Raw genomic sequence first — 12,919 nt, forward strand, 5'->3', positions numbered from 1 at the left:
TCGCTCCTCACGGAGCACCCCTTAACCCCCCCGCCACCAGACCCCATCACGTTCCCAGCGGTCGGGGTCCCCTCACGCACCCCTCGGCCGGAAGCCCTCAGGGGCCCCACTTCCGCCCCACTTCCGCCCCACTTCCGCCCCCCTCGCTCCCGCAGCCGCTTCCCCCTAGCGCTGCGGGCGGTGCGGCTCTCGCTCACCTCCCCCCCCGCCCCTCCCCGCCGCTGGCTCCCGCACGGCGCATGCGCGGCGCGGCCCCGCCCATCGGCCCCGCCCATCGGCACCGCCCCCCCCGGTGGCCGCGGGGACGCGGAGCGGCGCGGGCGGGGTGTCGGGGCTCGGCAGGTACGGGGCGGGACGGGGCTGCCGGAGCGGGGCCGGTGGAGGCCACGGCGGGGATCCGAGGGCCGGAGCGCCTCCCGTGCGAGGGCAGCGCTGAGGGTGCCGGGGGAGAAGGCTCCGGGGAGACCGTAGAGCAGCTCCCGGTCCGGAGAGGGGCTGCGGGAAAGCCGGGGAGGGGCTCATTATCGGGGAGCGCAGGGGTAGGGCGAGGGGGAACAGTTTTAAGCCGAAAGAGGGGAGATTTAGATTAGAAATGAGGAGGGATTTTTTTCTCCTGTGAGGGTGGCGAGGCGCGGGCACAGGCTGCCCGTGGGTGCCCGGTCCCTGGGGGCGCTCGGGGCATCCCGGTCTGGCGGGAGGGGGCCCTGGCCTCCACTGGGTTAAAGTCCCTTTCGGCCGAAACCGTCGGTGATTCTACGAAAAATCAGCTGTCGGGGCTCGCCCCGGAGCGCGCCGGGTGCCCCTGCGGGCCGGGAGCCGTCGCGGGGCCCCTCCGAGGCCGGTGGGGGGAGGAGAAGAGAGAGGGGCTTGCGAGGAGCTGGTGCTGAGGTCTCCTCCGCTCCCAAACCCCTCGGCCCGGGGGTCCCGTGTTGCCCCAGGGCTCTGCTCGCTTTGGCGCCTCGGGCTGCTCTGGGGTCTTAGGGCGGTATTGAGGTTAATACCTGGTGGCTGGTAAGTAGCTTTGTGAGCTGCAGGAGTTGGGATTTCAGTTAACCCTCGTTTTGTAATGCGGGTTGTGCTGGAGAATTAAGGTGCGACAGGGAAATTCTGGATACGAGTTGATCACAATTGATAAGCCTCCCTGCGCAGTAATTTGCGCTGCCCGGGCGCTGATGCTCCACTCGTTTCCAGAGCTCTGAAAGCAGGAGAACGCTGAGGGTCCAAAGCCTTTGTGATACCCTTGGTGCTTGTTGTACTGACTTTTCGTCAGTTTGACAGCGTTGTCTGGTTTGTTTTCTAGATGTTGTACTGAGCTTTACATCCCTTGATTGGTTCACCCTCTTTGTTTCTAGGCACGTTCTTAGGAAGTCTCAAAACCGGTGATCCTAAATGTCTGTGGAAGATTAATTATTGCAGCTTTGCTCTAACTGAAATTACCAGCTTCTCTTTTGAAGCAGATGTAAGGTTGTTCAGTGTAGAAGCATGTATTGGCAGCTACCATCTGTTCAAATATTTGTATTCCTCAGTAAAATATATAGGACAGAACCTGAGGTCTTGTTGCTTTAATATTTTATTGTTGTTTTTATTATAGATCTGTTTAATGAGTTCTGGGGAGGGTTAAATTCAGGCCTTCTGTATTTGTGTGTTGGCAGTCATTCTTCTGCTGTGCTTGGTTAATGTTACCTAGTGAGGAAGGAGGGATAAATAATTTACCATTCTCATTATGCTTTTAATAAATAACAAATGGGAGTGCACCTCACAGCTGCGACTCTGAAATGTCTGTCTCGTTACACCATATTTAAAAGGGGTATTTTTCTTTCTGTAGGAAAGCAGTCACAATAAGCCTTTTGATTATGGACTGTAGCTGTCTTCATAGCTTTTATTGACTTGTTTTAAAATTAATGTAAAATGAATCCGATCTCTCGCTCTTTGACTTATGTTTATGGATTTTCCCAGTAAAGAAATGTGTATTTTGGATTTTTATTATTAAGACACTTTTAAATGACATTTAAAATCTTGTCCTATTGTAACTTGACTAAAACATGTATTAGATACTTTAATTATGCTTAATAATGTGCTAACCATTTTTTCAGAAATTAAGAGAATGTTTCTTGAAATGTGTTTGCAGTTAGAAAGCTTTGCATATCATGAAAATTGTAATAATTTTCACTTAAGTTTACTAGTTGAGTATTTTCAGTGTTAACTGAGAGTGAGAGGGTCTTTAGGTCCAAGTCTTGGCAACAGTGACACTGCAGTCACTGTGATCAGGCTTGAACCCGAGATGGGATTGTGAAGTTGTTTATAAGATAAGAGAGAACAACGCTCTTTCTTAAAAAAACCAGCATCTGCAAAGAGAATCATGTTTACAGTTAAATTAACTTGGTTTAGAGAGTCATTGTGAGCCAAGCAGCGTTCTTTGACTGTTTGTTTAGGATAAAAGTTTGCAGTATTCTACTTTACAAGGCGCTAATTTTTCTCTCTAGTAAGAGATATACTATCTACTAGACTCTAAAACATGTTTATTTATAAGTTTCACCAGCTCTTCGTAAATACAGGTCATAGAATCTCGTGCACCCCTTCTTTCTAGAAGGGAGACGCTGTCTGCACCTGTATTTTTCTAGCTGCAGATATCCCTATAATAAAGTTTTCAAAAGAGGTTTTTTTTTTAATCATCAGTTCACCAAAACATAAATTCTTTTAACTTTATAAAATCTTGCTCTCAAATAGACTACGTGTTTCTTTTAAAAGTGTGAAAGTGTTTTGAATGCCTAACATGAGAGTAAAGAATAGAAAAAGGCACACATCACAGTGTTATGTGACAATACTAGTGGGACTGCAATAGAAAAATATTCTCACGTTGAACCAAGTGTGTTTTTTCTAGCTCTTAATTCTGTAGACCTGCTTAACTTACAATTTACCTCCTAGCTACTGTCTTGCCTAATTTACCATCTGTTGTTAAATATGTAGTGCAAGGTTGCTAGTTCAGTGCTTTCTTTTCTCTCATCTTACTGCTTCCAAATAAAATTTGTTGTTAATTTGGGCTCCTGAAGTAGAAAGTTCTATAATAAATGCAAAATTGTAGAGGTGGAAGTTGTTTCTTGCACACCTTAAGGGAATTCCTATACCGAATCTTGACTTGTTTGTGCAGTGAACTGGCCATGATAACAGTGTTTAAACTTGTTTGAATTCTATGGCTAAGCTTACATATAAAATAGTCTAGGGAAAAAAAAAATCCGCCCAACTTGTTCCATGCCAACATCTGATGAATATCTCATACTGGATAGGTGTGATTGAGTTGGTTTTGGACTTTAATTTAAAGTCCATGTATGCCTTTTATGACAATTTAACTTTTTAAACTGTCTCTTTGCATCTGATGCCTTTCAGTATGGAGCAGCAGTGCTTAATTTGACTGCTTCTTTAAAAGGTATTTATTAATCCATTGCTCTAATTCCCTACAGAGTTCTTTGGAGCTTAAAATATATTGCATGGCAGACTGTATAATGCCAAATATTTCAAATTTTTAAAAATTTTTTTATTTAAACCCACTGAGAAGAATGTAAGCCCAGTGGTGGGCTAAATTCAGTCCTTTTGAACAACAGCTACAAAAAATCCACTTTCCTGTCCCCTCCCAGATTAACTGCAGCAGTGTTGGAGCCTAAGTGAAGTCCTCTAGACTTTATAACATTTCAAAGATCTGCTGTGTAAAGATTAGAACGCTGTAGCTAATAGTCACCTCTACTTTTCATCAACATGCTTAGAACCATTAACTTCTTTTTTCCTTTTGTGATTTTATTTTTCTTTTCACTTGAGTAGGTAACCATTCTATTGTGATAGTGTTCCTAACTATTAAACATAAAAATGAAATGTTTGATGTTGGCATTATTTCTAAATGGGCTCTGACAATTCGGAAATTGTTCAAAGTTGTCATCTTTAACCTGGCTTGTATTTCAAAGCCATCAGGTGAAGACAGACTCCAGAAATTGTAGTAGGTGGTTGTCAACAATCCTCCCCACCTCTCCTGCTCCCCACCCCAAGAAAGCAAACCACAATAAATTACTGCTTTTCAGGGAGCTTTTTAGTATTTAGTTATTGACTGCTTTGATTCAGAGAAGTAGCTGAACCCCTCTTAGACTAATAGTAGGAAAATTAGATTAAGTGTTTTGATTTGACTGCTGTTGAAAATGTTTGCTGTTCTTGGTTCATGTTAGAAGCTACAGAAATGTGTTAAACTGACTGTTAAGCCGATTTCTTTGTCATACTTTTTAATATTAGATAAAATAACAGACGTGAATATAGTTCCCTTGTGAAGTTGTGGGTAGTCAGTAGTGGTGGAGAGGTTATAAAAAGCTGCAACATTTTGACAGCCTACACCAAATATGCATTGTTTCTAGATGAAAGTGTAAGGAAACTAATTTATTTCACTGTTTCATCCTGATTTATTACAGTACTTGAATTTTGTGCATCATCCAAATAGTGTACTATCAACTAAGACAAAAATAATTGTGTATTTGGTAGGCACTAATGCTCTTCCAGGCTTTCACAGTGCATTAATGTGGTTGAAAAAGTATTAAGAAAATTCATGATTTTGTTTAATAAAAGTCCTGCCCTGAAATGTCAGAATATCAGCTTTTGTTCACAGTAGCAGAATTACTACTGTAGAGTGCTGTGTCAACGCTGTGGTGTTTTACACACTGTCAACTTGGCTCCCAGTAAAGTTCTCTGCTTACCATGCGTTTCATGTTCCTTCACAGCAAGGCTGTTTGTTGCTGCCTTGTCAATAATGTCACCCCCCTCCCCCCCCAAAGCCTTAATTAGGCCTGTAATCTTTAACGACACTGAACCTTAATGTGCTTTTTGTTCCTCCTTTTGTTTATCCTTACTTTGAAGAGCTCTTTCCCAAAATAGAGCTTTTATTTTTAGGACCCCCTAGCTTTTTGCATGTACAATTGATTTCCTTAATGCATAAAGTGTTCAGCTGGCATCTTGGTAACAATGTAGTAGTGTTGGTGAGTCTTGAAACTTGATATTTAATGTGGGATTCTTTGTCTTTATGGGTGGTGTACCCAGCTTCTGCCTGCTCACTGCTAAGTGAGAAGTAATGCTAGGAAAGAGAAAGGTTGTGAATGGAAAGTGTTTTACACAGATGGTAGGCTTGTGAGTGCCCATTTAACAGACTAGGGAAAAGTTTAGCTGAGGGACTTAAAATATATTTTCAGCTCTTCCAGGAATAACTTGTATAACTTTTTTACTTACTGTATGAGAGACTTTTTTTTTTTCTTCATAACTAATAAGACTTACATGGATTTATTGCTTAGACATTGATATTTAACGTACAAGTAGAGTGATAGTATTGTAAATGAAATCTCATATTCTTTTGAGGTTTCTTTTTATTGACTGTGAAAAATGCTGCAGGATATAGGCACGTTAGGTGGAAAAGCTGTGGGAAAGGAGTGAAGTGGAGCATTTCTCATAGGAGTAGGAGGGGGCAAGTATAGTTTATTTTTTTTCCCCAAATATACTGCTGTGCTTTTGTAGATTGATGTGATGGTCCGGAGGGGGAGCTAGAAATGCATTTGAACATTTGGAAGGTAGTAAGAAGGCTTCTAATAATGCTTCTCTTTGTGAGGCAGCATGACTCTCTGCATTTCATAACGTAGCTGAATTTCTATAAATTATCATAAAGGTGTGGAATGGTGTTTCTTTGAGCCTGTTCTTCTTTGATGTACTTAAAGTATTATATCCAAACAGCCCAAAGATTTGTACAGAAGTAGTAAAATGCATTAAAACCTGGCAAATAAGTTTCTCCTGAGCCTTTTTTTGCTTGGGAATGGCTAAATAGTATTTTTTTTAAATCAGGTTTTGGGGAAACAAACTTTGGTAGAATATTTCAGCCCAATGAGGGTACGCAATTGAAAACAACCATTGGTACTGATGATGTGAAATGCTGTCATTCCACTATTGAAGATCAAGTCATAGTGTGTTTTCAGTGGAACTAAGAATGTGTCTTTCAAACTTGAAATGGAAGCTAGTCAACAGAAGTGAAGATGTGGAAGAAGAGTTGTTCCCATTTTGGTCTCAACTATGTTCTTAATCTTCACTTAGGTGGTTTTTGGTGTACTTTCCTAGGTGCTGTACGCTTAGAAAAGGCAAGGCATCCAGGCAGCTTTTCTACATCTCTGTTCAGAAGCCCGCAGCTTCTGTTAGTTATGAAAACTGGAATCCAGAGAACTGGGAATGCAAAGAGATATCTTGGCAGTGTTGCCAGTGCAGTAGTACTGGGTCTTGGCTTACTTGGTGGTTGAAAAAGAGAAGAGTGATGGGAACAATGAAAGTAAATGCGTTTGTGTATGTGTGAGCCTAACTTTGAGACTGGCAGATGGATATTTGTCAGCTGAGCTGATAAACTTTAAAGGACTGTTTCTGCAATTTAATTTTTTCAAGATGGCTGTATTTTAGCTTATTAAGTATACAACGGACATGTGTAATAGTTGCACTGTACAGTTGAGAACACTTGAAATTTAACCTTAAAGAAATGTCCTATAGCTCTGACAGAACCTCCATTTTAATTTGTTGACTCAACAATCTTTATTGTTACATAGAGCATGTAATTAGAATGCTTATAGTAGTTAAGAACAGCTTTAGGGAAAGCAAGCAAGAATATTTTTCATACTTACTTTAACTCAAAAATAAGATGTTCATCTCTATTATGATAGAAAAGCTCCAAAGCACAAAATTTTGACTTTTTCTGTGTAAATCATCTTTGTGCAACTGCTGTTGATAGTTCAAAATAAACCAAATTTCTGACAGAAAAAAAAGCCCCCCCCACATGCCTTTTTATTCATGTAAGGTCCTTTTTCTTCTTTAAGTCATGCCTACCTGATAATGTAGTAAAGCAACTTGTTTAACATCATACATCTTCAGTACAATACTTGAGGTGCAAATCAGTTTTGAACAGTGTTCTTGGAGTTTAGATGGCTGAAAAGTATTGATATAACTAAAACATAATGGGGCATGCTACTTGAGGGATTTCATTCTTGGTATTTTGTGTTTTATGAAGTAGCTAATGAAATGGAAGTACTTGTTAAGTAGATGACATCACTTCATGGTTATGACAGTCACCTTTCTAGGTCTTCTCTCTGCCTTGTCCTTTCTGTTGTAAGATCCTAGCAGATTTTTCTGTGAAATGCAATGTATTATTTCATTTAAACACTGTGGTTCTTTTTTTGCTTGTTAAGTACCTTTGTGAAGCCTTAACTTTCTCTTTTTTTATATAAGATGGAATTTTTTTAAATTTTTTTTTTTAATGAATAGTCACTGCTAAGTAATTCCTTCACAGATTTCTCCATACTGCTTCCAATTTATAGTTTGGAAAGATTTTTGTGATCTCAGATGATAAACTGTTGGAAAATAGGAGCTTTCTATTTGGACTTGTAAAAGTTGTGTTGTATTTGTTTTCTGCTCATCTTATGAGAAACATATGGAATTAAAGAAAAAAGATATTGTCATTTAAATTGCTTTTACCTTTATTTTATATTTGGTATGATGCTTATTCATGATTGTCATCATAATTTAATCATGTGATGTATTAAATACACATCATCATACTCCGTTAAAAGTCTTATTGGCTGGTTCTGTCATTTCAATGAACTCTTACAAGGTCAGATGTGTAATTTAACCCCAACTGCTATGGATTACAATTTGTTTAAAGATTCACTGATTTCTTTCTCTAGATTCTGTGCTTTGTTGAGATTAAAAGTGGAAGTTTTAAGTTTTAAAAAAAGTGTTGTGATTTTTTTCTTACTGGTTCCCAGGTGTCCCCCTCTTTCGTTACTGTTGTATATTTGTGTTTTGATACAAAACAGCTCTAGGCTATGTAAAAGATGACTTTGCTTTATGATATAGACAGTGTTCTTGATTTTTGTCACCCCATTTAGATGCAGAGCCTGCCATCAGATTTTCTGGGTTCAACAGTCCAATGTGTGCAAAAACATTTTTTGGTGGTTGAAGTTGATACTTTTGCAAGTTTAGTGTGTAGTTACCATGATATCGTGAAGTATTCTAAACATATTTGTTTGTTTTTTTAATTCAAGTAGTTATCAGATAGAACTAAATATTTCCCATTTGCATTCTGATAATGTGATTATTTAATTCAGGGTTTCATATGATGAGGCTTTTATTATGGCCAGTGACCCCTTGGAAGGCTTTCATGAAGTGAACCTTGCTTCACCTACTACACCGGATCTTCTTGGAGTAAATGAGCCAGGAACTCAGGAGCAAACTACCTCACCCAGCGTTATCTACCGACCACATCCTTCTGTTGTGTCCTCTGCACCAATCCAACCCAATGCATTAAATGTTTCAGACCTTCCCACGCAACCTGTTTATTCATCTCCCAGACAACTGAATTGTGGAGAACCATCAGGTGTCAGGTAAGTTGTGTGTTGTTTATATTTCAATTGCTTGTGTTTGTTGCATATAAACTGCTTGCTTTACTGAAGAATTTATTTTAATGTTACTTTTTGTGTTGTAGTATTAAATTGTGTCCATAAAGGTACATTCAACACCACTACTGCCATTTGTAAAATATTTCTTCTTAATGTATTAAATACATAAAAAGTATATCACTCTCTTTACAGCATCAATGTTGGCGACACAGTACTTTGTTCTACCTCTGGACCCCAGAGCGGGTCATTCAGTCACAATAGTTCCAGAAAGGAGAGCAATAATGCAGAGAGAGAGTTTTTGCAGGGTGCTACAGTAGCAGATGTTGCTGAAGGAAATGAAGATATTTTTGGGTCGAGTACAGACAGTTTATCTCACTTACGGAGCCCATCTGTACTGGAAGTAAGAGAAAAAGGCTATGAGAGATTGAAAGAAGAACTTGCAAAAGCTCAAAGGGTAAGGCTTGTTGTCTTGTCTTCTCCTGCCTTTTCTCTCTTACAAAGTGGTTCTAGTATTGCAGAATGAGATAGGTGGGCCAGAAAGTGCAATCTGAATTGACTCATTTCTAATTGAATTATTAGGATGTAATTATTTTATGTGAAGTTATGATGAATGTGTGCAGTGCTAATGTCTTAGAATTATTCTAGTGCTGCTGCTACTTAACCATGGAAAGCTTTTGCTGCAATATCTGGTTAAACACACTTTTTCTTTGAAATGTAGAGCATTCCTTCTTTCTGACATTTGAGAATAGGAGTAGTTTTATGTCATTCCATTGTTACTGTATGAATATTTATAGATGCTGATTATACATCTTTCAAGTTATCTTTTTCTGTTGGTATAAAACTATAGCATATGTCATGGAATATAGGAATGCTTTAGAACAAGGGTACTTGTGATGTTTCATAGGGGAATGCCTGCATAGGAAATAAGCAATAAAGAGGTCACTCTAGTTCTTTTGAGTACTGTTACACCACACCTCAAATTGAATATTGATGCCTTTGAAAACACTGTGGCTCAATTCATTAATATTTGTAAAGCGCTTTGTCTTGTTTGGATGAATAGTGCTATATAAATGCAAAGCCATTATTTATCATTTTAACATCTCACTGTGCTTAAACTTTCAAGTAGATTTTGTGCTTTTTGTATCTGTGCCCTTTGCTCTCCTCTACGTGATTCCATTCTTGGTTAGATTTAAGCTTGTCTTATCTTACGTTTGAATTTGTTTTCCTCTTTGTTACCTCATGTTGTTGAATGTGCTCATCATTTCTGTCATAGCTGCTTTTGTCCTTGTTAACGTGAGACTTAAACATGGATTCCAACATTGCTTCTGTCGATAGTTTTGTTGCTGAGTACTTGCTTCCTTGCTTCCTACTGTGTTTGCTTAGAATTTGACCACTGGAAGGAAACATTAACCTGGGCTAAGTTTGAGAACCTTGCATGTGAATATGTAATCCTAGTAGTTGAAATCTTAGAAAGTAAGAACAAATTCAAGTTTAAGAATTAGAAAAGCTCTTTCAGCTCCTGACAGTATACCAAAGTACAGGTAATGTCTGGAAAAACACAGCTCAAATCTGCTACTGTTACCTTGGAATTATCTGAAAATCTTATTCTACTGAATGCTGCTTTATCTCTCAAAGATTAAAATGTTTCACTCCAGGATTTAAGGCTATTTTTAATGAACGATATTAAGGCTGCCAGGACATAAACTGCATGTTACTTATCTTCAAACCCTTTTGGTTGTCTTAACAAAAGTGATTCAGCACTAACTTGAGACTATTGACGTCAAAGTTCTTGCTAATTCTTAACCCATCAGGTTGATTCTTACCAGTGTTATGCTGGGTGCATAGCTTATTTTGTCGTCTTAAACTCACACTGTTTCAGAATTGCTCAGTTACATGGGAGTTATAGCAGGAGTCTTTACAGACTATACAACAATAAGCACTATGCTTTCTGTAACATCTACCTTAGAATCATAGAATAACCAGGTTGGAAGAGACCCACCGGATCATCGAGTCCAACCATTCCTATCAAACACTAAACCATGCCCCTTAGCACCTCGTCCACCCGTGCCTTGAACACCTCCAGGAAGGTAACTCAACCACCTCCCTGGGCAGCCTGTTCCAGTGCCCAATGACCCTTTCTGTGAAGAATTTTTTCCTAATGTCCAGCCTAAACCTCCCCTGGCTGAGCATGAGGCCATTCCCACTTGTCCTGTCCCCTGTCACTTGGGAGAAGAGGCCAGCTCCCTCTTCTTCTACCTTCTTCCACTTCCTGTATGAGGACTAGTTTTTTTCTATCCCTAATTCATCTCTGATTATGAACAGCGACAACTTTAGGAATAAAGCATAGGGCTGCGTCCACTCTGTGTTATTTGTAGAATCATAGAATCATTAAGTTTGGATACGACTGCTAAGATCATCAAGTCCAGCTGTCAGCCCAACACACCATACCTACTAAGCCATGTCCCAAAGAGCCACATTTTTTGAACAATTCCAGGGGGTTTAGTATGTCATGCAGTCTTTAAACTTTTATTTCCAAATAAATCCACTTTTGTCAATGAGTACTCAATTTAAAAATCTATATAGAGATAATTAATAAGTAGTACCTGTGTATAGCTGGTTGTTTTTTGCATAATGGTTTTAAATTCTCTGTGAGTCTCTCTGCTGTATCTTAGGAGCAGTGAGAAAAATGGGAGCTAGAATTTGCCTTGAATTTTGTGAACTCATTGAGCCTGAAAATCTTACAGACTTTCCAGGAGTGAACAAAGTAAACATTAATTTGCTGTTTCACTTGTTCCAAATGTCTTACCCAAACTGTATGCCTATTGTAACATACGTTAAAGATTGATTTGAATTTGTTGCAGTTGTAATCAGAAGGGGAACTAGAAAGCAAATAGGAATTTTGAAACTTAGGGATCCACTATCTAATATTTTTCATGTCTGTGCTTTTTTCTGAATATGCTGTCATTTTTTTATGTTAAAGAATGTGTGGCATGTAGTTGTTAGACATTTAAGTAGAGGTCTTGAAGAAATTCAGGCATGGAATAAGACTTATTCTTCTTTTTTTCTTTTCTTCTTTGTGTATGCCTCGTATTTCCTAAGGTTACAGACTTGAATTGTTTAAAAAAAAGTCTTCAAAAATTTTGTTTCTCGGTGAGAGGAAATATACTTTCTACTTCAGGCTTGATTGGTTGCAGCACCAAATCATGTCATGAGACTGGTAGAAAGACTGGGTCAGAGGTAGCAGCAGGGCACCATTCCATACTAATGGAGTGTATAAGATTGAATGTACTTTGCCTCAAAATGCCCCCTTAATTAAAATAACGTAGATTTTTCACTCTTGGTTACCATTCAGGTAATTTTTGCTTATTTTTTGACTGAAGACTTAATTTCTGTCTATATTCTATAAACTGGAGCTGAAGAGTCCTTGCTTTAGATGATCTGAACCTTTCTGCTTGTTTAGCTATCCTTTTAAAGCGGCGTCAGGAAAAGACGTGGTGTTAAAAGCCTTAGGAATTCAATACTTGGGACCTTAGCTCCTTGTGTCTCTCAGCATTTGCATTTTTCCTGCCATGTTTGGGTTGGGCTATGTCTCTGGTTACTGAAGGTGGATCAGACACACGTAGACAGCATCTGAGAAAACAGCAGTGGTATTTTGATATATGGTATTTCTTGGCGTGCAAGTTTAGTGGGGTCCTTGCGAAGGAATACTTTCTGTTTACTAGCATATAACTAGCATGTTGCATGTATTTTGGGTAGCTGACTTTTAGTTTCTGAGCTGAGGCAGTTGATAGTCATGTTCTCCTTGAATTTGTGTGTGATTTGGCCCTGTAGTTATTTCCTCATCAATCGGACTGTCAATGTAATGATGTCATCCATGACTGCAGAGAGAAATGTAGGTTTCTGTGTTGGTGTATTTTCTCTTGGACTGTTGAAATTACCAGCTGTAACTGATGATTTGACCCCTTCTGTGATGAGGAAAGAGCAGTCAAACAGAGATGTTGGCTGCAAATACCATATTTGGTTTCAGAATGAGTTCCATGTTTTCCACGATCTTCAGAGCAAGATCTGTAAGTTTATTGGTAACAAGTAAAACCTTGTTTAACCTTTTTATAGTAGAAATCTGAATTACTCATATTTCCCTAGTAGAGCAAAATTTGAGAGTTTTTTCCACAGTGATACAGTGATTCTTGTGAAACGGGTGACAGTACAGAATGTGGTATTGCAAATTTGAGTGCAATTTAAGAACCTAATCCTCCCCAGGTCTAGATTTTTCATTGAAAGGCTTCAATTTCTGTATGTTCTTAATCTCATAAACAAACATAGCGTTCAAATTAATCTCTTGTCTTCAGATCTTGTGTGTTTATATGGGTTTTGAAAGTGGATTCCCCCATCCCCCCCCGCCATTGTTACCATTGCCTGTTTTGTCAAAGAATCCAATGTAACAGAGGCTGTTGCCCTTATTGGGGTGTTTCTGC

The 12,919-nt window shown here is 39.3% G+C and overlaps 1 protein-coding gene across 2 annotated transcripts in view; it reads left to right on the forward strand.

Annotated features, from left to right (window-relative positions):
• Positions 1-277: 277 nt before the first annotated feature.
• RAB3IP (RAB3A interacting protein) overlaps positions 278-12,919 on the forward strand; it is a 31,477-nt gene continuing 18,835 nt past the window's right edge. For both annotated transcript variants that reach the window (XM_069857265.1, XM_069857274.1), the window contains exons 1-3: positions 278-342; positions 8,154-8,429; positions 8,637-8,898. In XM_069857265.1, coding sequence (XP_069713366.1) covers positions 8,179-8,429; positions 8,637-8,898 — 513 coding nt within the window. In that variant the 5' untranslated portion in view covers positions 278-342; positions 8,154-8,178. The remainder of the gene's footprint in view (positions 343-8,153; positions 8,430-8,636; positions 8,899-12,919) is intronic.

This window comes from Phaenicophaeus curvirostris, chromosome 1 (genome assembly GCF_032191515.1).
Source record: "Phaenicophaeus curvirostris isolate KB17595 chromosome 1, BPBGC_Pcur_1.0, whole genome shotgun sequence".
Taxonomy (NCBI): domain Eukaryota; kingdom Metazoa; phylum Chordata; class Aves; order Cuculiformes; family Cuculidae; genus Phaenicophaeus; species Phaenicophaeus curvirostris.